Source organism: Trachemys scripta, chromosome 4 (genome assembly GCF_013100865.1).
Source record: "Trachemys scripta elegans isolate TJP31775 chromosome 4, CAS_Tse_1.0, whole genome shotgun sequence".
Lineage (NCBI taxonomy): Eukaryota > Metazoa > Chordata > Testudines > Emydidae > Trachemys > Trachemys scripta.
The window spans coordinates 32,973,445-33,000,750 of NC_048301.1; the positions used below are offsets into that span (position 1 = coordinate 32,973,445).

Here is a 27,306-nt window from a genome sequence, read left to right on the forward strand (position 1 = left end):
ATTTGCTAGTATCTCCTACATTAAGAAAAAAAAAATCCTTCCTGGGGAGAAGGAATAAAGAAGATTGAGGCTAGCTGCTGCTTTTTCTTTTTTTCTTTTTTCTTTCTTCTGCTTGCTAGACCCTGACTGCACAAGTGACAGTATCAATTAAGCAGACATTTTAAGCAATGGGACATCAACAATCTATTCCTAGCACATTCCATCTGTGGATGTCACACGTGTGTTGTATCTAAAGCAGCCTTCAGAACATTCACTATACATTTCAGTTTATAATCTGTAGAGCAGCTTCAGATGGATTTAATATCTGCATTAAGCCTTAAACTTGAAAGAAATGTCTCCATTGTATCTGTCATGCTCATTTTCCTTTCTTTAATTAACATTTGAATTTATTTTACTATTTCTCATCAACTGCTTTCTACAATCAAATCTCTCTTTAAAGAGCTTCAGCAGAGAATATATAGATAAGAGAATACACGATAGTGGGTATAGCTTTTTAATTAGCAAGTGTTTGAGATGATCATATTACTCAATGTGGCAAACACGAATGACTTATGCAAGTCATCCTAAATAAGTGGAATTAACCCTTTACACAAACCACACCTGCATGTACCCCATAACTTACACACCATTTTAGAACTGTTTCTGAGAGTCTTTAAAATAGTTATTGATTATTTTGTATCCATCCACTGTAAAACTCAGCTTTCCTTATACTATAAGTAAAACTGCACAAGCCTGAAGGGCATAAAAATTAATTTTTAAAACCTCTTAAAAACAGCTTTTCAAATGATCAGAATGCTATGAAAGTCTGACATGTTGTATCCTTCTGGAGCTAACAGCAAGTGCTGAATGTTACCCCTTCTGGAGAGCTGGGAACCTCCTAGTTCTCTGGTGTAAAAGTCCCATTTCCAGCTCTGCTGTCGTGAAATAATTTGACTCCTTGGAGTTCTTGACTTGTACAAAACAATTCCCTATTTCTTATTCCCCTTCCCCATCTTCTGGCCTTAAACCAATGTTTCTCAAAGCGTGGAGGAGGAAGGTCTTAGGATTAGCCAGATTGATGTGCAAAAAACTGTTAGTTTTTCCACAAATCTCAACTTTCACTTTTTTTTTTAAATTAAATCTCTACTTGTTATGGAGATTAAAATGTGACTAGGATGTAGCTGATACTGATGTCTGCCTGATTTTGCAGAGAGCCTGAAACAATACCTCTCTGATATGAACTGCTGCTAACCCAGATGCTAATTCACTACTCAAAGCACAGCAGAAGCATCATACTATAAAAAACAATGCATGTGCTCTGAGTAATCACTTATTTTAGGGATGCCTTTCATAGCTGTATTGAAAAAGCAGGAGGGGAAATAGGTTTCCTTCTCTTGGGGGTGGTGTCAGCTTTCCAAAGTCTGCGGAAATACTGCCTTACGTAACATCTTTAGTGCAATCAAGTGAATAACTGCAGCACATGTAGACGTAGTCGAGTAGCTTCAATCTACCTATCTCAAATAACAATGGTAGTGAAGCGGTGGCAGCAGGTGCTAGTCATTAGAATAGGCTTGCAAAGCCCATGCAGTCATGGCTTCATTGCTATTATTATTCAAGCTCCTAGATAAAAGATACCTTGAGGGCTTGTTTATATGGTCAGTTAGTGCAAAGCAAACCAGGGTATAAAGCTGTTGCATGCCACCTGGCCATGTGGACCCTGCTACCACGTACTAAAAGTTCTGTAGTGTGCTTTGACACACTCTTTCTGCCCACAAACTGTGTGGACAAGCCCTTAAACTGCAAGTTTCCTGGAGCAGGCCTGTCTCTCCTTGAATGTCTGGAAGAATGTCTAGAACATCATGTGCACTACCATAAACAACAATGTTGGTGTTTGAGTGGTGATGATGGTTCTTCAAGTGTTTTTGTATATCTTTATGATACAACTTTGTCAATTTTAAGGTCTTTCTGACTGCTACCAATAAATTCCTCTTATTTTGATGTCAGTTGAAAAAACAGTTTTTAGATCCATCTAGTCATCCTTATTGGTTTATTTCATTGGTCTCCTAAGAAATCAGATAGCTACACATTAAATACAGCAACTCTGATCATTCCTCATCTGTATAGTTTTGATTGGGGTTTGTTGGCAGAGAGAACATAAAGCAGCAGAAGATGGTGTCTTCGAGACTTGCAGACACCACAAAGAAATCCAGTACTTAAACTATGCTCTTGCTTTTGTAAAGAGTTCTGCTAATCACAAATTATCGAATCCATGTAGAGGTCATAGTCTGAAGTACATGAATGCTTGAGCCTGAGGCAATAACAATCTAGCGAGTCTTCTGTTTTCAGTACTTACTTTTGTACTTCCCACACCATTCATCACTATTTTGATATTAAAGAACTGGAATGAGACAAGTTGTGGGGAAAAACATACAGCCAAAAAAAGCTCATCAATAATCCTTTAAAATAAAACCTTATTCTCACAAAACTTTAAAATTTTATACAATGGAAGTCTGAAAAATAACTTGTTCTATTTGTGTCAGTTCTGCTGTTTAAGTTAATTGCATTCTGAAAAGATTGGTGTATTTTAATACATTTTTAAATGGATTTGAAAAGCTACACAATCTGAAAAATGTATCAAGTTGGAAAGTCCCAGCTCGGCTGCCCTCTGGATTTTCATGTATAGATGAGAATTTCAAGTTATTCTAAAGCAGGCAGATTTGATTTGATTTGAGAATATCTACTTACTTTTGCTAAATACAATACTGTATCTACCATGTCCTGCTGCTTGAGAGCTGATTTAAATTGTTTTTCTGCTTCACGGTACAATCCTAACCTAAGAGATAATAGATACGTACAGAAAGTTCTTTATTCAGCAATAATATAACTTGTTCAAACAAAGCACTATCCACTAAAAACAAATTAAAAATAACTCATTAAAGTGCCAAAAGTAACATGGGGGTGGGTGGGGGGTGTAAAAAATCATGCACGCGTATGCACCTGCTAAAAGAAAATTCCAGGTTCAAAAGTTAGAAAATGCCAGAATTGCCTTTGTAACCTTAATTCAGCGCCCTTGTGCATTTGCACTGACAGTCTTTTGATCACATACTATTTTTTTCCACAACACTCCTGCCTCATTCAGTATGCAGGATGGATCTGCCCTGGGAGTAAATCAGGGTCGTGTATTGAAAGGAACCTGTCTTTAGGACCCCAGCATCATTTATTCCAGAAGTTGGAATGTGTGTAGTGAATGAGCTGGGGACAGCAGGAAGAGAAAGAATGGTCTCATCATTAAGGCAGTCAAATGCTGCCTGGGGAAATGGGTTCTATCCCTCTCTCTGCCACAGAATCCCTATATAATACTAGGCAAGTCACTTAAACCAATCTTTTCAGAGGTAGTCACTATGTATTCCTGACTTTCTGGGCACCTGCCTGCAGCCTCACTGGAGAAATGGTGAGCACTCACAACTGCAACAGAAGTCCCTGCTTTGAGCAGGGGGTCCTGCTTTGAGCAGGGGGTTGGACTAGATGACCTCTTGAGGTCCCTTCCAACTCTGATATTCTATGATTCTAAGTCAACAGGTGATGAGCTCTGAACATATAAAGTACTGTATAATGAAATCTCAGGTCCTAGGTGTCTCAAACTGGGCACCCAAAATTTGTGGATCCTTTTGATTTTATTCTGTGTTTCAGTTCCCATCTGTAAAATGGGGACAGTATCCTTCATCTCACAATGTGCAGTGAAAATAAATCCATTAATGTTTGTGGCACACTCAATCTGACTCAACAATTGGCAGTCAAACTTCTGACAAACTGGTGGTTAGAAATTTGAAATATAATTTTGGAACTTCCTCGGAAAAGTTCTGCAGCCAACAGATGTGATTAAGTCAGCCCACTTCTGTGGAAGGAGAACATGTTTAAAATTTGGCAAAATTATAAGCGACCGGAAACAGGGTCTTATACTAGGAAGTTTTGAGCAACCTTAATAATAGCTGTTATCAACCCTGCATATAATTGTGTCAAACACAAGGAGGAAGCTCCAGTGCTCAAAATATTGGAGCCTCGACATTATCTCAGATTGTGGGACAGGGTCTGCTCATTTTTTCATTAATATTCCCAAACTGTAGTCTTCCTTATTAATTAAATATATACCGTACTAGTAAGCCTCCTCATTTGAAAGATGAGACCATTTTATCTAAATTACGAGTAAAGCTCAAACCCTGCTTCACCAGAAAATGCCAATTTGTCTACACTTTCCAGAAATGGACTGGATCCACTGAATTTCTGGTGATACGTAGGCAGTGTTCTGGATGGAACCCTGCCTGCAATGCAGGCTTCAGGCCAGCTCACTTGGTGGGCTGCTGGGAACAACATGGCTTCCAGGTTTGATGGCTCCATGGGAGCTGCACCATATGGGCTATGTCAAAGCCAGGCGCCCAGGGGTTCACAGATTCCCTGCCATGGAACCAGGAGCCTGGAAGTGCCTCAGCTACAGCAGGGCCTGCTTCCATCTCTGCAGCAGGAACCCTGGGAGTCCAAGCTCCAATGCTCCTGGCTCAGCCGTGTCTCTCAGGGCTTCTAGGCTCCCAGCTTCACATGACTCCATTGGGTGTGCCCAGGATCAATTTTGTTTCAAAATATTCTAAATGAAATGCTTTGATTATTTCAAAATGATTTTTTTTTTTCCTTCTAGGAAATTTCAATTTTTTTGTTTCAAAATGGAACAATGTTTGGAATTTCCTGTAAAACTAATTCCAACTTTGACCAGCTCTAATTTTATTATATTGCCATCCCTTAACTACTTTACTATACGAACACCTCTTAGTACTATATAATTCGACCTTGAAGCTTAGGAAATACTGTACAATTATAAGAAACTAAAGTTCATGTTCCTCAGATCACAATCAATCACTAAAGAATAGAAAAATGGCTTACCTATAGTAGCATTTCCCAATTTGGACTTTCCACCACCAGTCCTTGTACTGTGCATGCTCTGTGGCAAGTGCTGCCAAATCTAAAGCCTTTAAAAAATACACAGACACACACCCACACCTTAAAACTGGCATTTCCAGGTTTCAACAAAAAATACTGAAGAAAAATACAAGCTGTAAAGAACAGCAAAATGTAAAAATATTGAATAAGATGCTTTGGTACATACAGACATTGTTTTTTACATATAGACTACGGAAGGATTATTACTTTATTTCTATGAAGATTGAATCATAAAATGTTTGAAAGGATTACAGCAGGATGTAATCATACATGCTTTTTAACAGTTATACATAATGCAAAAGAGGAACTAGGGAACACATTTAATGAGATTGTAGAGACTATGTAAGGTATCCATAAGTCTAAGCATACACATTTTTCACGTTTTCCCATCATCCATGGGGGAAATTTACTAAAAGCGACTTTTTCTTAAACTTTTTTTTTTTTTTTTTTTTTTTTAAGTGCCGAAGTAGTTCTGCTTGAGATAGTGTACAAATTATCTTGGTTTTGGTGATATCAGACCTTTTCCACCTGGATCACTTGAGTACAGTGCACTTTCAAATGAGTATGGGGAAAAAAATAGGAAGGCTTTTCTCCCTCCTAATCCTCCACAATCAGCGATGTTTGAAAGGTAGGTATGCTATTCAACACACTTTGCTTGAACAGGGACCATTACAAGGGTCATATTTCCACAGATTAAAAATCAGAAAGACACTCTAGTTTCTTTTTTTTTTATTTATTAATTTCTGATTTCAGGTCATGGCATATTGTGCTGAAAGAATCATAGTCTATACTGTACTGAAAGGCTATAAAGCATACAAGCTGCAGAATTGTTTGAAATTCCATTTTCCATCATAACATAAGATGTCAGAGTAAAAGCTACACTTCCATTATAGCAGTTTCACCAGAAATAGTCTAAAAAGCTTTTAAACAAAATATTATGAAAATAGACATACGTGGCCATGAAGCTCAGAATTGACTTGATTTCTTCATAACTATTTCATAGAACCACAGAAATCAGAAATGGAAGACTCCTATTACAGTAGCTAAACCAAGGGCTGGTAGAGAACTGTTTCTTAGGTATGTGTTTTGTTTTGTATGTGTGTGGTTTTTGTTTTGTTGTATTTTTACAGTAAACTAGTAAAGTTCTTGTGTATGCAATACAGAAACAACTGATAGCTGTATATCTGAAATGCCAATATGAAGTTGACCAAGTGGCAAGTGTTTCTGGGTTTTGATTCCCAGTTGCTTGCTCCTGCAGCTAGCACAATTAGGACTGCTTTAAAGACAGCAGGCCAGATCTTCAGCTGGTGTAAAATTGTCATAGCTGCATTGACTTGAACAAAGCTACAATGCTTCACTCAAGTTGAGGACCTGTTCCAGCATATTCAATTCTGAGAAAGAGAGACTTTCTTTGTGTAATCCTCCAGAAAACTAAGGAAACATATTGATCAAATCCTACCCATCAAATCCTGAAATCTTTAGTCTCAGTGGTGCTATGCATGGATCTAGTTGTTCAAAAAAACTTGAAATTCACTAACTGAAGCCACTAACGGGGGGGGGGGGAAGGGGAGAGGGGGAAGCACAGATTTAAAACCTCCCTTAATTTGTATTTGTTTATTGGGGTACATAAGATGTCAAATTACATGCCTGCTCACAATGTATTTGAAATAGGTATTACAATGAGAAAAGGCCAAAATGCAATCAATGCATGTGAAGAGAAACGTCCTGAGTGTATTTTGGTGACAAGCATAGCAACTACAGTGGATGTTAATGTTCTTTGCCTTAAATTTTTAAAAATGCAGTTATAAAAACAGAACATAGTGTGCTTTCCTCCACCCACGGAGTGTGCTTTGCTGGGGGTTGGCACTTACCAAGGCAATACTATGGGCTGGGATTATTAACCAGTATACAGTATGTTTGCTGCTGTTCCTTAAGAAAAATTGTAACGAGAGCATCACTAAACTTTCAAGCATGTCAGACTCTGGTATTCCATTCTTTGGTTGAAATGAGCTCAGCAGAAGATGAACAATTTCTGAGCAAGGCTTTTAAATTGTCCCATTTTCACTGACATTTAGCCCACACTGTTTAGTCCACAAAATGAAAATCAAGAATAGTTCAGTGTCTAAAGAGAGTCAGTTATTGATGAATGATCCCAAAAGGAAACAAGAGTGAACAGCAATAATGGAGGAATCATTTCCTCTGAGAATAGGTATTTATTTTTCCTTAAGTGAAATAAAGGGATACTGGATACATTTTTGGAAAAAGTATTAAATACTGTATTAAAGAAATACTGTGATTTCCTCCACTCCTATCTCAAAAACCGGTAGATTTTTGCTGTATTTGCTATTAATATAGATAAAATACTTTATATTGTGTATGTTTAATCAAATCTGCATACAACTGTACAATGGTATTCTTTAATACAAATTGACAAGGAACTCAGCAATACTTAAAGGAGTGGTTGAGAACTAAATGGAGGTGAAAAAAAGACTTAAGGCTTGTTTATTAATTATATTGCAGAAGACAACAGTGCAAGTCCCTCAAGATGGGCAAAATGAGACAAGGATCCCCTTTCTCTACTAATATTTTTCCATCTTATTTGTAAATATTTGATATCTTTTTTTGGATGCGATTACAAGTTTGGCTGGTAAAGGTAATAGTGTTGATGTAATATACTTAGACTTCTGTAAGGGATCTGACTTGGTACCACATGACATTTTGATTAAAAAAAATTAAAAAGATACGTAATTAACATGACAAAGTAAATGGCTTAAAAGATGTCTAAACAATAAATTTCAGTGTAGTTGTAAACAGGATATCATCTTTGAAAATGTGTTTTTAGTGCGGGCCAGCAAGGATCAGTTCTTGGCCCTATACTATTTAACATCATTATTAATGACCTGGAAGAAAACATAAAATCGTGACGGATAAAGTCTGCAGATGACACACACATTAGGGGAGTGGAAAATGATACACTAAAACAGAGTAATCTGGATTGCATGTAAACTGGGCACAAGCAAACAATATGCTTTTTCATATGGCTAAATGTTTACATTTAGGAACAAATAATGGTAGGCACTGTGATGGGGGTGTTCATGCCACACCAGCACTGATGGGGTTAAGGTGCCTAAGAAGGGGCCAATTAACCATATAGGCTGCACCTTGGGGAGAACCAGGGACTGATAAAGGCTAATTGATTATGAAACCCAGCTGTGCAGGGGCAGGCTGAGCTTGTATAAAACCAGGAAGTTTGCAGCAAAAAGGGGCAGTAGGGAGGGAGTTCACACTCATTCTCTGGACACAGAGAGCTGGGCTGGAGGAGATCCAGGAAGGAGCAAAAGCCCTGGTATCCTAGCCCTTCAGGAAGGGTTCACCCAGAGGAGTTGCAGGAAGAAAGCCTGTGGAATGCAGAGTAGGAAGAAGCTCAGGGAAAGAGCTGCAAAGGCAGGGATTGTGTAGAGCTTGGCTGCTGATTATAGGGTCTCTGGGTAGTGGGCGGGCCTGGGTTCCCCTACCAACCACTGGGAAAGTGGCATGGACTTGGAATTGGCATGGAGGACTGCCTGTGACAGCATCTGGACAGACTGTCCAGAGGGACTTTGATACCTTGGAAAGAGAAAACTATATAGTGACCTAGATGGAGGCTGAGTCACGAAGAGAGAGTACTCTGAGTCCCAGAGAGTAAGAGAGGCCCCAGGGCAAGTGAGCAACAGAAGAAGGTGCTAGACTGGATGAGAGCTGATCCCCAGACCCAACCAGATGGGGTGCCTCAACAGTGAGTAAAACTCTGCTTACACAACAGGGGACCCTATCCTGGGAAGCAATGACTCCAAAAAAAAATTGCGGGATTATGGTGGATAATCAGCTGAATACGAATTCCCAGTGCAACACTGTGGCCAAAAGGGCTAATGTGATTCTTTGATGCATAAACAAGGGAATCTCAAGTAGAGATGCTATTTTAACTCTGTATTTGGCAAAGATGTAACGGTTGCTGGAATACTATGTCCAGTTCTCATGTCCACAATTCAAGGATGTCGATAAACTGGAGGGGTTCAGAGAAAAGCGACAAGATTGATTACAGAACTAGAAAAAAAGCCTTCTAGTAACAGACACACAGAGTTCAATCATTTAGATTAACAAACAGAAGGTTAATGGGTGACTTGATTATAGTCTGTAAGTACCTACATGGAGAACACGTATTTGATAATGGGCTAGCAGAGTAACATGATCCAATGGCTGGATCTTGAAGCTAGACAGATTCATATTGGAAATATGGTGTAAATTTATAACAGAGTAATTAACCATTAGAACAATTTAGTAAGGGTTGTGGTGGACTCTCCATCATTGGCCATTTTAAAATCAAGATTGGATTTTTTTTTCTAAAAAATAAGCTCTAGGAATTATTTTGAGGCAGTTCTATGTCCTGTGTTTTATACAGGAGATGGACTAGATGATCCCAGTGTTCCCTTCTGGCCTTTGACTTAATCTATGAAATCACATTAGGAAGCATATATCGCAACCTGTGAATTGACTCTTGGACTCCACCCACAGCCTCAGAATTAGTTCCACAGCCAATTGTGGACAAGATGCAGAGCTAGTCTGTTCTGTACCTTCCCACATTCATGGACAGGTCAGGAGTGTAGTTTTCTCTGACTTGAGTGTATAGCCAACTATGGGAACTGCTCTTCTGCGTCCACTGGTGCAGGAAACTTGCCTGGACAGTGGCTCTTTAAGCCTTCTGGTACTCTTCTTCTTCCACCTAACAGCTTCTTAGGTCTTGGGACCACTAGTCTCCACACCTCATCCCTTTCCAAAAGAGTCATCTTAGGCTGCAAGGATAACCCAGCCCTTCATTACTGAATGACCAAGTGACCAAGAGTGCCTGACTCAGGGACAGGTGGGTGGGTGAATGAGTGAAGTGACTGGGATGAACAGGTGAGTAAGGGGTGAATTTAATTGATTTGAAGGAAAGAGTTGGGTTTTTTTTGTTCGTGTGTGTGGGTTTTTTTTTTTTTAACTGAGATGAAGTAATGGGAGGACTTGTTAAGGGGGTCTGAGAAGGAAGAAGAGACTGTTGGGAAAAGGATAAACTAAATATGGAGGAATGAGGGTAAAGAGGAGAAGGGAGATGGAAATGGAAGTGCATGAGAAGAAACACTGCAAATAGGAGAAAAAGAAGAGGAGCAAATGAAAGGAAGCTAGGGAGCTGAATATTAAACAATTAAAATTTAGATGTTTAAAATATAGTACCATAAGTACAACCAATGCTGTAAACTGAGCCACAAAAGTATTTCCTATGAGAGCTTAGAAAGTAAAGATACAACCAGTTACTGATATCTCTCTGTGTCAAAACTGAAATGTCTGTGGATCCCCTACAGGAACTCCAAAATACTACTTCACAAGGTTTCTGAAATGTTACATATTGCCTGGGCTCTATGAACTTGCCAGTCCAGCCCTGGAGATCCTGCTGTTAATATCACTGAAATAGTTTAATGATATATTTTCACTTTCATTTAATATTAATTTCATGTTAGCATGTCTAAGTGATTTCATACCACCTAAGCCCCCTCACTGGTGGACTAGAGTTCCTTTTGGTAAACCATATGTATTTCCATCATTGTTGGCATCATAAAAATCCCACTTCCTTGATGTCAAAGTAAATTAGTAGCAATTAACATGTTACACATTCTGTTTCTTTCTGACACTCATTGATTGGTTATATTTTGGATGCTGGTATACTGAAATTCCATCATATCAAGAGAGGCCAGTGCAATCAAACTGGCAGACAGCATATGAGTGACATAATTTAGTGCCAGATTAAAAATTCATAGCATTTCATCTGAAAACAATTCTGCTCTATGTCAACACAAACGATTTGTTTTCTGGTAATTATTGCTTCACTAGTTGAAAACCGTCAAAATGGCACCATGGAAGAAGCAACTTGGGAATTTAATTAATCTTCAGCCCCCTGAATGCACCCCTTGCTCAATGCATCTTTAGGTGTTGCAGAAAAGCCAATAAATGCTTAATGAGCCATGTAAAATTGATCTGAACTTTTTCTTTTTCTTTTTTTCTTTCTTTTTTTCTTTTTTTTTTTTTTTTACTCCAAGCACAGCCTACCAGATACCATGGTGATGAATGTGCCAGAAATACTCTGTATGTTATAATAAATTTTATATCTTACTCACCCAACAAAACACACTTCACCTGTGTGGGCTGGTAAGAAAAAACTTGCAAGACTGGCTTACATAACTTTTGAAGAGTTAAACAACAGGTACACAAATTTAACTGTGACTGTTCAATATAGTATAAAACTGTGGTTATGTCTACACTTGGAGCTAAAGGTGTGATTCCCAGCACACACAGACTTACCCATGGTAGCTCTGCCAGTAATTTACCTGATTTTTAAGTTCAATCCATTATTACTAATTATAGTATTATCCCATATACCATCCCAAACAATTCTCCCTCACTCTTAGTCTGCATCTACGCTTGAAAGAAGGGGTGTGATATCCAGCTCATGTCGATATACCCACACTAGCTTGAGTTTCGTACACTAAAAATAGCAGTGTAGCTGGGGTCGCATGGACAGTGCTGCTTGGACTAGCTGCCTAAGTACATACCCAAGGGGTTCGGGCAGGTACATAGTTAGGGCAGCTTGCCTGAGCTGCCACTTGTGCTACCCTAGCTACACTGTTATTTTTAGTGCCCTAGCTCTGCTCGAGGTAGTGCGGGTATATGCTATTTTGACTTTGGAAAATAAAGGCATTAACATTTTAGTATTGGTGACTTTTTCATGCTTGGAACAAGAACTTTCTTAAAGCTGCAATTTTTCTATCCTAAGAACTAAAATAACACTAGAAGCCTTAGTTCAGCTGAAACCTGACAGACATGACAGAATAAGACTTAGTACAAGTAAAAATGTATTTTGTATAGATTACTTACATTCTTAACGTCATTTTCATGGTGAAAAATGTATTCGAACAATGCCTATCAGAAGAACATTTGAGACATTATCATGTTTGAAGAAAAACATTAATACCTTATATAATAAACACTTTGGGTTCTCAGAATGTAATAATCACCAATTACTATTCTAAAATAGCAAACACAGTTACACATAACTCTATTGAAACATTAAATGGACTTTGAGTTAGATGAGCAAAATCTACTGGTGTACTGTGTTGCCAGGAGATATACTGTACTATGACTGTAAAAATTATGAAATTACTAGGGTTGTCTATAATGTTTGGTTTTTTAAAAAAACGTATTTTTTAAAAACCAAAGTGTCTAATCTAGAAGTGAAAGTGACATTGCGGGGTTTCATGTTTATAGTCTCTTTACTTATGGAAAGAGCTTGATCCTGCAAAGACTTATGTACATGCTTAATTTTATGCACTGTGAGTAGTCTGGAAGTCAATGGAATTTAAGCATAGGCATATGTCTTAAGGACCAGATTTGTTCAAATTTGTTCAGTTTACGAGTGAAAATTGGCTCTTCTAAAGTTTGACACTTCATAGTCAACCATTCTGGAATCTGTAAAAAGCAACAGAGGGTCCGGTTTGCACATCATCATTAGTAAAAAGATTCTGCATCTGAAACTTGGCAAACAAGTTTAAGGATCCAGAAGAGCACGCATCTCAATCTCTACAGCTCTGTTGACTCTTCAGTACTACTAAATATAGATGTATTATGGTAAGAAAAATAAACAGTCAAGACTGAATATACAGAGGGAAAAGATTGGTTCGGGGGGGGAGTTCTGATTTTTTTTACAAAGACATTTTTCTGACCTGAACTGCATTTTAAAGTGAATTTAATGCTAGTGAAAGATATTCGGTTCTCCACAATGGAGACGGAAGTCCTCTGTTTATTTACAGAACTGATAGGTGACTTTGCAGTGTTACTACCTGTGCTATCATGAAACCTGATATAATATTACTCAGGTACCAATCAGGTACCAATTTCCAAAAAATCATTTTTCTAAGTGCTGGATGCCAGCAGTGAACAGCTGTTAGTTATTCTGTACACTTCAAACATTAAGTCTATAATCACAGACATCCAAAATGACACACGATGAAGCAGAGGCTTCAAAATTTAATAATCCCATCATAACAAGACTTTTGGTGGAGGGGTGATTAAGAGCAAACATGATAAGAGAGATACAAATTAATTAAGGGTATAGAAAAGGTAGATACGTCTCTAATTACCTCCTTTCATAATACAAAACAAGGAAACATTCAATAAAAGTGAGAAGTAGCAAACCTAAAACTGAAAAGTAAACATTTTCTTGTATGATTTGCCTGTGATATTGCCCCAAGATGATATTGAGGCCAAAAACGTAACAGGATTAAGTAAGGTTGGACACGTATATGGATAAGAATAGTTAGAATTACAATAGTAAATCTTTATTTAAAAATAATTTTTTAAAGGGATATAAAGCCTCCTGCTTTAGGACATAAATCCACCTCTAGGTACTGAAAATTAGAAAGAATCTTTCCTTATATACAGCTAAGGAATACTGTCTCCTATATGGTTTCTTGCATCTTACTCTGAAATCAGAGGGGTAGCTGTGTTGGTCTGTATCCACAAAAACGAGGAGTCCGGTTTTATTTAGTTGGGCATAACCTTTCATGGGTAAAAAACCCACTTCAGATCCATGCATCTCATTGTTTTTTAAAGCCTGCCACTGCACAGTCAGAGCCCAAGACTGGAGGAGGCTGCGGGGGCCAGGGACAATGGTGGGGTGAAGCCCAGAACTGGCACCTGCTGCCATGTGGCTGGGGGCTGGGGTCAGGGCTCAAAGTCTCATGACTGGAGCCTGGCACCCGTCATCCCATGCTGAAGCCCGAAATCCGAGCCTCACCACCCCTGGGAAGGTGGGAAACTCAGGCTGCATGCTTATCTGGTGTTTGTGGCTCCAGATGGGGGGAGGGCCCAACCCCTTCTGATGGCCCCGGGGGGAGGTACTGCTCTGCGCCCCAGGAGACTGTGGCTGCAAGAAAAGCCCCTGGTGGCTGTATGCGGCCATGGTGGCCGCATTTGAGAAACACTTTTTTAGTTTATCAATTTGTTCCAAAACCTCCTCTAATGACACCTCAGTCTAGTACAGTTCCTCAGATTTGTCACCTAAAAAAATGGATCAGGTTTGGGAATCTCTCTCACATCCTCAGCTATGAAGACTGATGCAAATAATTCATTTAATTTCTCTGCACTGGCCTTATCTTTGCATGTTCCTTTAGCATCTTGATCATCCTGTGGCCTCACTGGTTGTTTAGCAGGCTTCCTGCTTCTGATTTTTGTTGCTATTGCTTTTTGAGTCTTTGGCTAGCTGTTCTTCAAATTCTTTTTTGGCCTTCCTAATTGTATTTTTACATTTCATTTGCCAGAGTTTATGCTCTGTTCTATTTTCCTCACTAGGATTTAACTTTCACTTTTTAAAGGATGCCTTTTTGTCTCTCATTACTTCTTTTACTTTGTTGTTTAGCCACGGTGCCACTTTTTTGGTTCTCTTACTATGTTTTTTAATTTGGGTTATACATTTAAGTTGAGCCTCTATTATGGTATCTTTAAAAAGTTTCCATGCAGCTTGCAGGGATTTCACTTTTGGCACTGTACCTTTTAATTTCAGTTTAACTAATTTCCTCATTTTTATGTCGTCCCCCATTCTGAAATTAAATGCTACAGTGTTGGGCTGCTGTGGTGTTTTCCCCACCACAGGGATATTAAATTTAATCGTATTGTGGTCACTATTACCAACCGGTCCAGCTATATTCACCTCTTGGACCAGATCCTGTGCTCCACTTAGAACTAAATCAAGAATTGCCTCTCCTCTTATGAGTTCCAGAATTAGCTGCTCCAAGAAGCAGTCACTTAAAGTGTCAAGAAAGGTTATCTCTTCATCCCGTCCTGAGATGCTATGTACCCAGTCAATATGGGGATAGTTGAAATCCCCCTTACTGAAGTTTTTAAATTTGTTTTTAACCTCTCATCTCCCTGAGCATTTCACAGTCACTATCGCCATCCTGGTCAGGTGGTTTGTAATATATCCCTACTGCTATATTCTTATTATTAGAGCATGGAATTACTATCCATAAAGATTCTATGGTACAGTTTGGTTCATTTAAGATTTTTACTTCACATGGTTACACAGACTAGCTATGTGAACTTAATGGTTATGAGATTTATCATCTCTTTGCACGTTGGAGAGGTGAGAGCTCAGAGTTTTACAATTTTAAGCAACAATCCTTAACACAAAATGAAATGAGGATCTTAAAACTTCATCATGCTTTGGCTTTAGTGTCAATGCTGTCTTCTCCTTAAAAAAAAAAAAAGCCCTGCAAATCCATAAAGCTGCACATTTTAACTCAAGTCTTACTTTCTATAAGAAATATTAATGTCATATTACGTTAGCTTTCTAACACTGATAATTGTACTTACTCCCTGTGGATGTGTCTAGTAAGATTCATTAGACTAAGCGTCTTCTGAGCTGAAAGTGATGATTCACTTCAGCTTTTGAAAAAGTGCTAAGTTTTCAAGAGAGATGCTGTTTAAAAAATGTGTGCATGTGTTTGCATGCGTGGATGTGGATCACAAACTAAATATGAGTCAACAATGTAATGCTGTTGCAAAAAAAGCAAACATCATTCTGGAATGTACTAGCAGGAGTATTGTAAGCAAGACACAAATAATTCTTCCATTCTACTCAGCACTGAAAAGGCCTCCACTAGAGTATTGTGTCCAGTTCTGGATACCAAACTTCAGGAAAGATGTGGACAAATTGGAGAAAGTCCACAGGAGAACAAAAAAATCATCAAAAGTCTAGAAAACATGACCTATGAGGAAAGACTGAAAAAACTGGGTTTGTTTCTTCTAGAGAGAGAAGACTGAAAGGAGACATAATAGTATTCAAGTACGTAAAAGGTTGTTATAAAGAGAAGGGTGATAAACTATTCTCTTTGACCACTGAGGATAGGACAAGAAGTAATGGGTTTTAATTGCAGCAAGGGAGATTTAGATATTACGAAAAAATTTCCAACTGTAAGGGTAGTTAATTAATCATTGAACAATTTACCTAGGCAGGTTGTAAAATCTCAGTCATTAGAAGTTTTTAAAAACAGGTTAGACAAACACCTGTCACGATGGTCTAGACAATACTTAATCCTGTTTCAGTGCAGGTATTGAAATAATGACCTACTGAAAACCCTTCCAGTCCTATATTTCTTACTCCTGGTAGAATTCTGCGCCACTGTGCATGCGCAGAATTTATGTCCCCTGCAGATTTCTTTGCTTCTCCAGAGAAAAATGACTTTCTGATGGGGAAGCAAAGGGAAGCCACGAGCAGTCATGTATCCCTTCCCAGAAGTATGTTTCGGGTGCCCAGGGCAGCCAGCAGTTAGGTAAATCACTGTGGGGCAGCAGGCAGGATCAGAGAAGACCTGGCTTGTGGCTTCTACCGTGCACTGGGCTCAGCTGCTAGTCCTGGCTGGGCTGAGGAGGACGGGACTTCCTCTTTCCCTGCACAGCATCCAGGGCTGTGACAGACCCACCCCCAGATTTCTCCCCTGGCTGTAGGAAGCTCTGCAAACTCTCCCCTCCCCCATGCTTCCTGTACCCATTGCTCCTCAGCTGCAGGAGGAGGAATCACTGTACAGGGAGCTGCTCCCCCCATCCGCCCAACCCCTTTGCATTCAGACCCCCTCATGCCCTCCCCCTCACACCTAGAACCCCTCCTGGTGAGTCCCATTCCCCCTGCAACTGGACCACCCCAACGAGCCACCCGCACCTGGATCCCCACCCCACTGAGCCCCACTTCCCCAGCATCTGGACCCCCCACACTGACACACTCTTCCAGGCACTATCCCCCCACACCCAGATGCGCCCCCCCTGAATCCTCAACTACCTTCACCTGGACCCCCCTGCAGAGTCCCATTACTGTTGCACCCAGAACCCTCCAACGAGCCCCTGTGCACCTGGATCCCCCACTGAGCCATCCATACCCAGATTGCCCCCAAAAGAACCCTCTCAACCCACACCTGGATCCCCCCACACTAAGTCCCTCCACAGTTGGATCCTGCCTGCCCACACCTAGTGCACCTGGCATGGAGGGGAAGGGCCCTGGGGTGTTTCTGGGGCAGGCCCACTCCTTGTGCTGTGACAAGGTTGGATGCAGCTCACCGCTGAGTCTGATCTCCCACCTCTGTGCAGCCAGTGGCCTGTGCTCCCCACTGCAATTCTGGAGCTTCCACATTTATTTGACAAATAGAATTTGCAGAGTTTTAAGATACTGTGTGCAGAATTTTTAATTTTTTTGGTGCAGAATGCTCTCATGAGTAAAAATTTCTATGAATCTATGACATATTATTACTGCAACTGAAGGTGTCAATCTCGAATGTGAGTATGCAAGCAACTTAACTATCCATCTGCATGTAGAGTTTCCAAATCTACACATTTAGTTGCAGTAAACACACATTTGCATACAGAACACCCATCTGATTGATTTAAAAATTTGTCACATTTTAATTAAGTTTTTGTTTAAGTGCCTTAAAATTTAGAAGAAAAGGGGATTCAGAGATCAGGAGAAATCCTCATCTATCTAGGCTTCAGGAATTCCCCACATATTCCCATTTAAGACATTTACAAAGATAGGGTTTGTTTTTGTATAACAATGTACAAATAAGTGTGTATTAATTACAGTCCTAGATAGGCTGACTGCCATTAACGGATTTAAAGGCAGATGTGCAATGCTCACCATTGCACATCTCAAAAAAGGGACTTCCACCTCTAGGTCACTAGTCAAATACAGCTCAGGTCAGAAGAGAATCAGCCCATCTGATAGCCTTCCAGTGGCCTATGCGAAGTGAACTGTGGGGATCAGTCCACTTCCTTGTGGGCAGGTAGCCACATAAAGACACCACCAACACAAGTGGCACTCTTGTAGAGAGACTCAGTTGAGAGGTCACCCAATGATAAAACATGAAACAAAATCATCTTTGCATTCCTTCAGATGAGGATTGAGTTACATTTGTGAGGGAAGGCACACTGATATACTTGTTCTGTTGGTAGAGGACTTCAGTTTCTCTGGCTGTCAATCATGAGAACTAAACCGACTAAAAAAATTATGAGCACTAATGCTAGTGGAAAAATAGATCTAATATAAAAAAGGGAAGTAAGTCATGCCTTGAAAGCAAAGGAAAGAATCCAAACACTTTAAATCTTCTTTTAGATTAACAGTGTAGACTTTTATTCATACTCCCAATTCATCCACAAAATTCTCTTCTTGGAGGCTGAACAAGGTATTTTCTTGCCTTTGGCCATCTTGCATGCATGGTTCAAGATTCATTGAACCATTAAACAACATTGACTGATATAATAGTTCTTGAAAGTAACTGCACGTTCTACCACCATAACATAATGGCTTAGGTATGTTCAATGCCGCCTTTTAAACTTTGATTTAGTATTGCCTCTTCACAAATGTTTTCCAGTCTGGGGCAGACTGCTAATATTTGTGGACCTAGCATAAATACACCTTAAAATAACGTCAATTCTGTAAACTGAAAAAATGTCACGTTTTCTCACTTTAAGATTACAAGTTTAAGGAATGTAATGTCTTCTTTATAATAGCATAGAATGGATATGTAGACAGTAATTATTCCCATTTATTTCTTTTCAAAGGAGGTCTATGAGAATAAACAGCAGTATAAAAATATACTGAGGGTACATGCACACCTATGGTCTCAGATTCTGGAGTGTCTATTTTGAGTCTGGCAACGTATGTGGAAGATACATTGGCCTTCCTATGTTAAGCTGCCGCCCACATACAACCTTCTGCAGTTCGGAGTTATGCAGCTTGGATCAGGAGGGAGGGAATGAGCTTATGTAAATGAATTGCTGATATCCTGTACTGGACCTGTCCATCTCCCCTTACTGGGGCTGAGCAGCCTGTTGGAGTCTCTTAATCTTAGATCTTGAAAGGGAAGGAGAGAGAACCAAGAAGAATATACTGGTGAGAGGTCTTCCAGCTCCATCCACTGGGGCATAATAGGGGAAAGACCTAAGGACTTCAAGAAAACATTAGGACCCTCCCTCTTATGACTGCAATTTCTTCAGACATGGTTTGTTGGAGAAACAGATGAGGCTTTAGTTTGAACGGCCTTTGCTACTTTTCCCGATGGACACAAAGGTGTCAGAGTACATTTGTGTCCAAGTATGATGTCTGTGCTCATACAGAGGGATTCTTAAAACAAAACAAAAACAAAAACAAAAAAGGCTTCCCCCATCTAAAGAAGGTGGGGGAAAATAGCTGACCCCATATTAGTACAATTGAGGTTCCAAATACTGCTGCTAGGCACTTCATTTCTGCATTTATAAGACAGGTCTATTGCCAAAATGTCAATTTACCACAGTATTGGGGATTTGAGGATTGTTAACATTGAGAAATACCTAATGTAATCTGTTATGATTGCTAACAAGAGAGCACTTTCTTCTCTGAGTAGCGAGCAGCCTCCTCAGCTGCTGGACCTTGAAAGATTGTGGTACCCCCATAGTTCAGCAGCTGCGTAGGAAATATTAGGCTGGAAAGGGTCTTAAAAATCTAGAAGAAGAGAGACACTAACAGTAAATTAACATTGAAGTGATATTAAATATAGCAGAACATTGTCCAAAATAGTCACATACCTTTGCTAACTTTGGTTTTTGAGCATATTTTGCTAAATTCAATCTAGACAAGTTTATGAAAGGACCTTCTGGATTTGTGAGCATAGAGGCCTGAAAAAAAAGTGTTAAACAGAATGAACCCATTACACTATACAAATACATTTCAAATATCAGATGAAAAAAACCTTCAGTTATAACTGCAGTAGAGTATGTGATTTAAAAAAAAAAAAGCTTTTTTTTTTTTTTTTTTTTTTTGCAAAGACTTGGGAAGAACTGCTTATATGCATATATAGCAGGAGTTCAACAACACTTTTTGCCTACAAAAACCCCCCCTAGTTTGCATTATGTCTTCAATCCAGACACACTATTGGTGATTTTACTAAACGCAGCATAAATTAGCCAGATTTAATCTTAGTAACTCACTGGTGATTTTAAAGAGAGACTACTGCTCTCGAACAGTGCAAAAAAATAAACAAAAGTGGAAAACTTGGAGAGGGCTCCATCCTGCTTCTGTTGAAGTCAACAGTTTTCTTCATGGAGTTCAGTGAGTGAAGAATCAGGACTGCAGAATTTCTTTTTGTGAAATTTTATGCATATTTAAATACAACGAAATTAACAAGTAAGGTTTGATAGCATTTTATTCAGTTTTTTTTAAAATATAGAGCTTGGCTATCTACTTCGTATTACTTGAGCTAACTTCCCCCAAGTTTGATTTTTTTCAGACGTAATTTTTAAGCTAAACTACATCGTCATAGAAGGGAAAGCCATCCTTCATAGTAGTAAAGCCAAGCCACTCACCGTTCCTAGTCTGACATATCTTCCAGAAGCACTAGTAATTGGGCGAGCAGTATGAGCAGTTCTGGGAGTTCTTATAGCCTGTTCCATAGTGCCTGGTCGTCCACTTTGTGTGCTGGGTCGCACAAACCCTGTAACAGGTCTTCCTGACTGAGTCACTGGCCTAAATCGAATAAACAAATGTTAAAATAAGAACAGATGAGGGAAATGTGTTCATAGAATCCTAGAGATGTAGACTTGCTGGAAGGGACCTCAAGAGCTCTTCTACTCTAGCTCTCTGGGCTGAGGAAGGATCAAGTAAACTTTGATCATCCCTACATATGTCAGTCTAACCTATTCTTAAAAACTTCCAAGGATAGGGATTCCACAACCTCCCTTAGAAGTCTATTCTAAAGCTTAACTACCCTTATAGTTAGAAAGTTTTTCCTAATATCTAACCTAAATCTCCCCTGCAGCAAATTAGGCCCATTACTTCTTGTCCTACCTGCTGTAGATATTGAAAACAATAGATTACTATCCTCTTTACAACAGCCCTTTTCATATTTGAAGACTGTTATCAGATGCCCCTTCAGTCTTCTTTTCTCAAGACTAAACATGCCCAATTTTTATCCTATCCTCATAGATCAGGTTTTCTAAACCATTTATCATTTTTGTTGCTGTCCTCTGGACTTTCTCTAATTTGTTCACAGCTTTCTTAAAGTGTGTTGCCCAGAACTGAATACACTACTCCAGCTGAGGCCTCACCAAGGCCGAGCAGAGTGGGATAATTATCTCCTGTGTCTTACATGGGGGGTAATTAATACATCCCAGATTATATTAACCTTTTTTGCAACTGCATCCCACTATTGGCTCAAGATCAATTTGTGATCCATTATAACCCCCAAGATCCTTTACAGCAATACTACTGTAGTTGTGTATTTGATTTTTTTGTTTGTAAGTGGAGTACTTGCACTTGTCTTTATCGAATTTCATCTTGTTGATCTGAGATCAAGCTGCGTGGAAACTTTTTAACGACACTATAATAGAGGCTCAACTTAAATGTATACCCCAATTTAAAAACATAGTAAGAGAACCAAAAAAGAGCCACCATGGTTAAACAACTAAGTAAAAGAAGCAGTGAGAGGCAAAAAGGCAGCCTTTAAAAAGTGGAAGATAAATCCTAATAAGGAAAATAGAAAAGAGCATAAACTCTGGCAAATGAAGTATAAAAATATAATTAGAAAGACCAAAAAAGAATTTGAAGAACAGCTAGCCAAAGACTCAAAAAGTAATAGCAATTTTTTTTTTAAAATACATCTGAAGCAGAAAGCCTGCTCAACAACCAGTGGGGCCACTGGATGATCGAGATGCTAAGGAGCACTCAAAGACAATAAGGCCATTGCGGAGAAACGAAATGAATTCTTTGCATCGGTCTTCACTGTTGAGGACGTGAGGGAGATTCCCAAACCTGACCCATTCTTTTTGGGTGACTGATCTGAGGAACTGTCCCAAACTGAGGTGTCATTAGAGGAGGTTTTGGAATAAATTGATAAACTAAACAGTAATAAGTCTCCAGGACCTGATGGTATTCACCCAAGAGTTCTGAAGGAACTCAAATGTAAAATTGTAGGACTACTAACTGTCATCTATAACCTATCATTTAAATCAGCTTCTGTACCAAATGACTGGAGGATAGCTAATGTGACGCCAATTTTTAAAAAGGGCTCCAAAAGTGACCCTGGAAACTTCAGGCCAGTAAGCCTCACTTCAGTACCGGGCAAATTAGTTGAAATTATCGTAAAGAACAAAATTGTGAGACACCTAGATGAACATAATTTGTTGGGGAGGAGTCAATATTTTGTAAAGAGAAATCATGCCTCACCAATCTACTAGAATTCTTTGAGGGGGTCAACAAGCACGCAGATGAAGGAGATCCAGGGGATATAGTGTACTTAGATTTTCAGAAAGTCTTTGACAAGATCCCTCACTGAAGGCTCTTAAGCAAAATAAGTAGTCATGGGATAAGAGGGAAGGTTCTTTAATGGATTGGTAAGTGGTTAAAACAGAGGTGGGCAAACTACGGGCCGCAGGACCCTCCTGCCCGGCCCGTGAGCTCCTGCCCCGGGAGGCTAGCCCCTGGCCCCTCCCCTACTGTGCCCCCTCCCCCGCAGCCTCAGTTCCCTCTGCCGCTGGCGCAATGCTCTGGGCGGCAGGGCTGCAAGCTCCTGGGGCTCCGCAGCTGCAGAGCTGCGGCCTGACCCGGTGCTCTGTGCTGCGCGGTGGTGTGGCTTGCTCCAGCTGGGCAGCGCAGCTGCCTGTCCTGGTGCTCTGGGTGCGCCGACTGTAGTGCCGCCAGCCACCAGTGCTCCAGGCAGCATGGTAAGGGGGCAGGGAGCAAGGGGGGTTGGAGAGAGGGCAGAGGATTTCGGGGTGGTGGTCGGGGCATGGATAGGGTCGGGGTGATCAGAGGGTGGGGAACAGGGGATTTGAATGGAGGCAGGTGTTCCCAGGGGGCAGTCTGGAAGGAGAGGAGGGGTTGGATGGGGCGGCGGGGGGCAGTCAGAGGCAGGGGTTCCAAGGGCGGTCAGGGAGAAGGGGTGGTTGGATGGGGCAGGGGTCCCTGCCCTGGGGCAGTCAGGAATGAGGAGGGTTTGGATGGGGTGGTGGGGGGCAGTCAGGGGCAGGGGTTCTGGGGGCTGTCAGGGGACAGGGAACCGGGGGTTGGAGAGGGTAGGAGTCCCGGGGGGGCCGTCAGGGGGTGAGAAGTAGGAAGGGTCGGATGGGGGTGGGGCCAGGCCACACCTGGCTGTTTAGGGAGGCACAGCCTCCGCTAACTGGCCCTCCATACAATTTTGGAAACCCGATGCGGCCCTCAGGCCAAAAAGTTTGCCCGCCCCTGGGTTAAAAGTTAGGAAACAAAGGGTAGAAATAAATGGTCAGTTTTCAGAATGGAGAGAGGTAAATAGTGGTGTCCCCCAGGGATCTGTATTGGGCCCAGTCCTATTTAACATATTCATAAATGATCTGTAAAAGGGGTAAACAGTGAGGTGGCAAAATTTGCAGATGATGTTGATAAATGCAAAGTATTGCACACTGGAAAACATAATCCTAACTATACATATACAATGATGGGGTCTAAATTAGCTGTTATCACTCAAGCAAGAGATCTTGGAGTCATTGTGGATAGTTTTCTGAAAACATCCACTCAATGTGCAGCGGCAGTCAAAAAAGTGAACAGAATGTTGGGAATCATCAAGAAAGGTATAAGACAGAAAATATCATATTGCCTCTATATAAATCCATGATACGCCCACACCTTGAATACTGCATGCAGATATGGTCACTCCATCTCAAAAAAGATCGACTGGAATTGGAAAAGGTTCAGAAAAGGGCAACAAAAATGATTAGGGGTATAGAACAGCTTCCGTATGAGGAGAGATTAATAAGAGTGGGACTTTTCAGCTTGGAAAAGAGGTGACTAAGGGGGGATATAATAGAGGTCTATAAAATCATGAGTGGTATAGAGAAAGTAAATAAGGAAGTGTTATTTACTCCTTCTCATAATACAAGAACAAGGGGCCACCAAATAAAATTAGTATGTAGCAGGTTTAAAACAAACACAAGAAAGTATTTTTTTCACGCAATGCACTGTCAACCTCTGGAACTCGTTGCCAGAGAGTGTTGTGAAGACAATACTATAACGGGGTTCAAAAGGGAGCTAGATAGATTCATGGAAGATAGGTCCATCAATGGCTATTAGCCAGGATGGACAGGAATAGTGTCCCTAGCCTCTGTTTGCCAGAAGCTGGGATTGGGTGACAGGGCATGAATCACTTGATAATAACCTGTCTGTTCATTCCCTTTGGGGCACCTGCCATTGGCCACTGTCAGAGGACAAGTTCCTGGGCTTGATGGACCTTTGGTCTGACCCAGTATGGCCGTTCTTATGAGATCAATTCTCTAATTTCTTAGTGTTATTTTGAATGCTAATCCTCCAGAGTGCTTGCAATCCCTCCCATCTTGATTTAATATGCAAATCTTATAAGCATACTCTCCACTCCTTTAGCCAAGTCATTAATTAAAACATTGAATAGTACCAAATACAGGACTGACCTCTGAAGGACTCCACTAGATACATATCTCCTTCCAGTCTGACAGCAAACCATTGGTAATTATTCTTTGAGTACAGTCTTTCAACCAGTTAGTTATGCACCCACCTTATAGTGACATCATCTAGATCATATTTCTCTAGTTTGCTTATGAGAATGTGTTACATGGGACTGTGTCAAAAATCAACTAAAAAATCAACATGGATCATGTTTACTGCTTCCCCCCATCCATTCTACGTCAGTAACCCAGACAAAGAAAAAAATTTAATTGGTTTGGCATGATTTGTTTTTGACAAATATTATTTATCTTATAGGTGCTTACAACAGATTGTTTAATAAACTTGTTCCAGTATCTTTCCGGGTATCAAAGTTAGCCTGACTGGTCTATAATTCCCCAGCTCCTCTCCTCTCCTCTCCTCCCCTTCTCTAAAGACAGGTACTATATTTGCTCTTCTCAAGTCATCCTGGAGTGGTATTTCCATCAATTTATCAATACAGAAAGGCTACACATTTAAACCTAACATTTTGTAATTTGTAAAACTTAATATGTTACATTAATGTGAAGATCCTAAATTTAATATATTTACAAGTTAAAGCTGCCAAACATAAGGAAATGCATACCTAACAGCTGGACTGGGACCTCCACCTTGACTGGTTCCAGGGAGTTTCAAAGAAGTTCCTGGGCCTACAAAATAAGAGTATCATCACTTAACGTTTGTATATAGCCACTATAAGGCTGCATGGTACTTAAAGAGAATGAAGACCTGGTCCTTGAGCCAGGGACTTTATAGTCCAGATTCGACCTTGTGACATTTTCTTGGGGCATTCAGAACTGTAAGTCACCCTGTTATTCTTCTGCCTTAGCAAATGAGCTCCCCACCACCCCAGTCTGATAGCCAAACCCCTTAGAACGCTGCAAATTCAAATTTTCTTTCAATTAACTCTTGATGTACTTCAATTCCTGAATTCTCCAGAAGTGTTCTCCTGCAGCATACTCACAGAAATACCAAGCCTGCTGTCTTCAAAGAGACAGAATACACACCAGCCTGTTAGCTCAGCTGAGGATGCACCCCTCATTTTATAACAGCACTGAGATGAAATTATAATAAAATAATATGTTCATTAATAAAAACACAGATTTAAGTGATAGTAAGCGGAGACAACAGCAACAGAAATTGGTTACAAATAAAACAAAAATATAATCACATTTTATGCCACACTGGCCGTTCCAGAAGGCAGAAGAATCTGTGACTTCCGCGACCTCCATGACAAACACGGAGCCTTAGTCATTAGCCATTTTTATTCTGAGTGCTATAGAAGTCAATACATAAATAAATAGTGGGACCATTTTTCAGAGGCTGGGTCTCTACCTTTCAACTATGAGAGGGTTCTCCCCTCTCATTCCACCAATTGTTGCTCTCATTTCAAAAGCGCTCTTGAACTTGCCTACTATAGATATCTACTTTTATTTGTATACACCTTGCTTAACATTCATTTGCATGATATAAACTTCATCTATTAGCCACTGGCAGTCTTTCCCTAAGGTGCCAGCCAGAAGGTCACCTCCTTTTCAGTCCTTGTTTTAATTACAGGCTGACTATATTTGTCCATAATGACTCCTTGTTGAGAAAGGCAGATGGTGAGGAATCCTGAGAGAGGCTGTGTGGAAGAAGCTAGGAAAGGACCAGAGATGGGCCAAAAAAGGACTCTGGGGAGGGGATTGTGTATTAGGAAAGGCCATACCACCAACAAGCTTTCTAGGAAATGGTCCTGGAAAACAGCATAGCAGAGCAGTCTTAAGTGAGGGCATACTGCTACTCACAATTTAGGATTCCAGGGGGTAGGACTCATATTAAAGGAAGGGTATGTGTCCCTTTCCACCTCCACCAATGCTAGCTCCTAGAGAAGTGGTACAGAAGCCCATGCACTAAGAGGAAAACAATTACTGAATCTGAGTGGAAGGCTGATGGAGTACTCTTGCCTTGAAAGTAGACTTTTGCTTTGGTTGAAAGGCCAAATCAGCAGCATAAAGTACACTCCAAATGAACTGCCCAGACAGAGAGGAACCCAAGGCACCAAGTAAAGGTAAATTGTGACAGCAGATGCATCCTGATACCAGGCCAGATATGTTGCTATTATATTCCTTAAGAGATGTGGGCTTTATGTAACTGAGTAGATTTAAAAATCTATCAAACTGCCAAATTAATAAACAAAACTATTTTTTTTCCAGCTGAATCTCAATGTACCTTTTACAACGCCATGTTATATTATTGAACATTTATATTGTGATAATGCCTAAAAATCAACACTAGGTTGGTCCCTATAACATTATGTACCGTACAATTATATATTAGATGACAGTCCTGCCACAAAGAACTTTCACCTAAATGTATTAAAATGATGTAAGTCTGTACTTACGTGCAACTTGAGCAATGGCATTTTCATCAAGCATCATCTCTGCTATTCCCTCCTGATCTATATCAATTTCATCCACATAAACCATTTCTGTTAGAGCTCGTGTTTTCAAACTCCAAGCAGCCTACATAAGGATAAAGCAAATAAATAAACAAATTGAACTTTAAGTACTGGAAAGGAATCTAAAACGCATTCAATTTTAGTAGGTTTTTAACTTTTTTTAATCCATTCATAATTTAAATTTTGTTTGGGTTGAGAAAGGTAGCGATTTGACTGACTGGTTCAGGTGGCAGAATTTTGATGCACTAAATAAATACAAAACATTAGGACTGGTCTTTGGAACAATTGCTTAAGGTTCCATGACTGGAAACATTTCCAGCCTCAGTTC

At 40.0% G+C, this 27,306-nt stretch overlaps 1 protein-coding gene across 6 annotated transcripts in view; it reads right to left on the reverse strand.

The window, feature by feature from the left end:
• The window catches only part of TTC8 (tetratricopeptide repeat domain 8), a 67,452-nt gene that overhangs the window by 12,945 nt on the left and 27,201 nt on the right, over nucleotides 1-27,306 (reverse strand). For 4 of the 6 annotated variants that reach the window (XM_034768607.1, XM_034768610.1, XM_034768606.1 and 1 more), the window contains 7 exons: nucleotides 26,922-27,042; nucleotides 25,125-25,188; nucleotides 20,419-20,578; nucleotides 19,642-19,731; nucleotides 11,914-11,958; nucleotides 4,912-4,997; nucleotides 2,725-2,812 (listed from right to left, as the gene is read on the reverse strand). In XM_034768607.1, coding sequence (XP_034624498.1) covers nucleotides 2,725-2,812; nucleotides 4,912-4,997; nucleotides 11,914-11,958; nucleotides 19,642-19,731; nucleotides 20,419-20,578; nucleotides 25,125-25,188; nucleotides 26,922-27,042 — 654 coding nt within the window. The remainder of the gene's footprint in view (nucleotides 1-2,724; nucleotides 2,813-4,911; nucleotides 4,998-11,913; nucleotides 11,959-19,641; nucleotides 19,732-20,418; nucleotides 20,579-25,124; nucleotides 25,189-26,921; nucleotides 27,043-27,306) is intronic. The other 2 variants (XM_034768609.1, XM_034768608.1) reach the window with 1 other exon arrangement.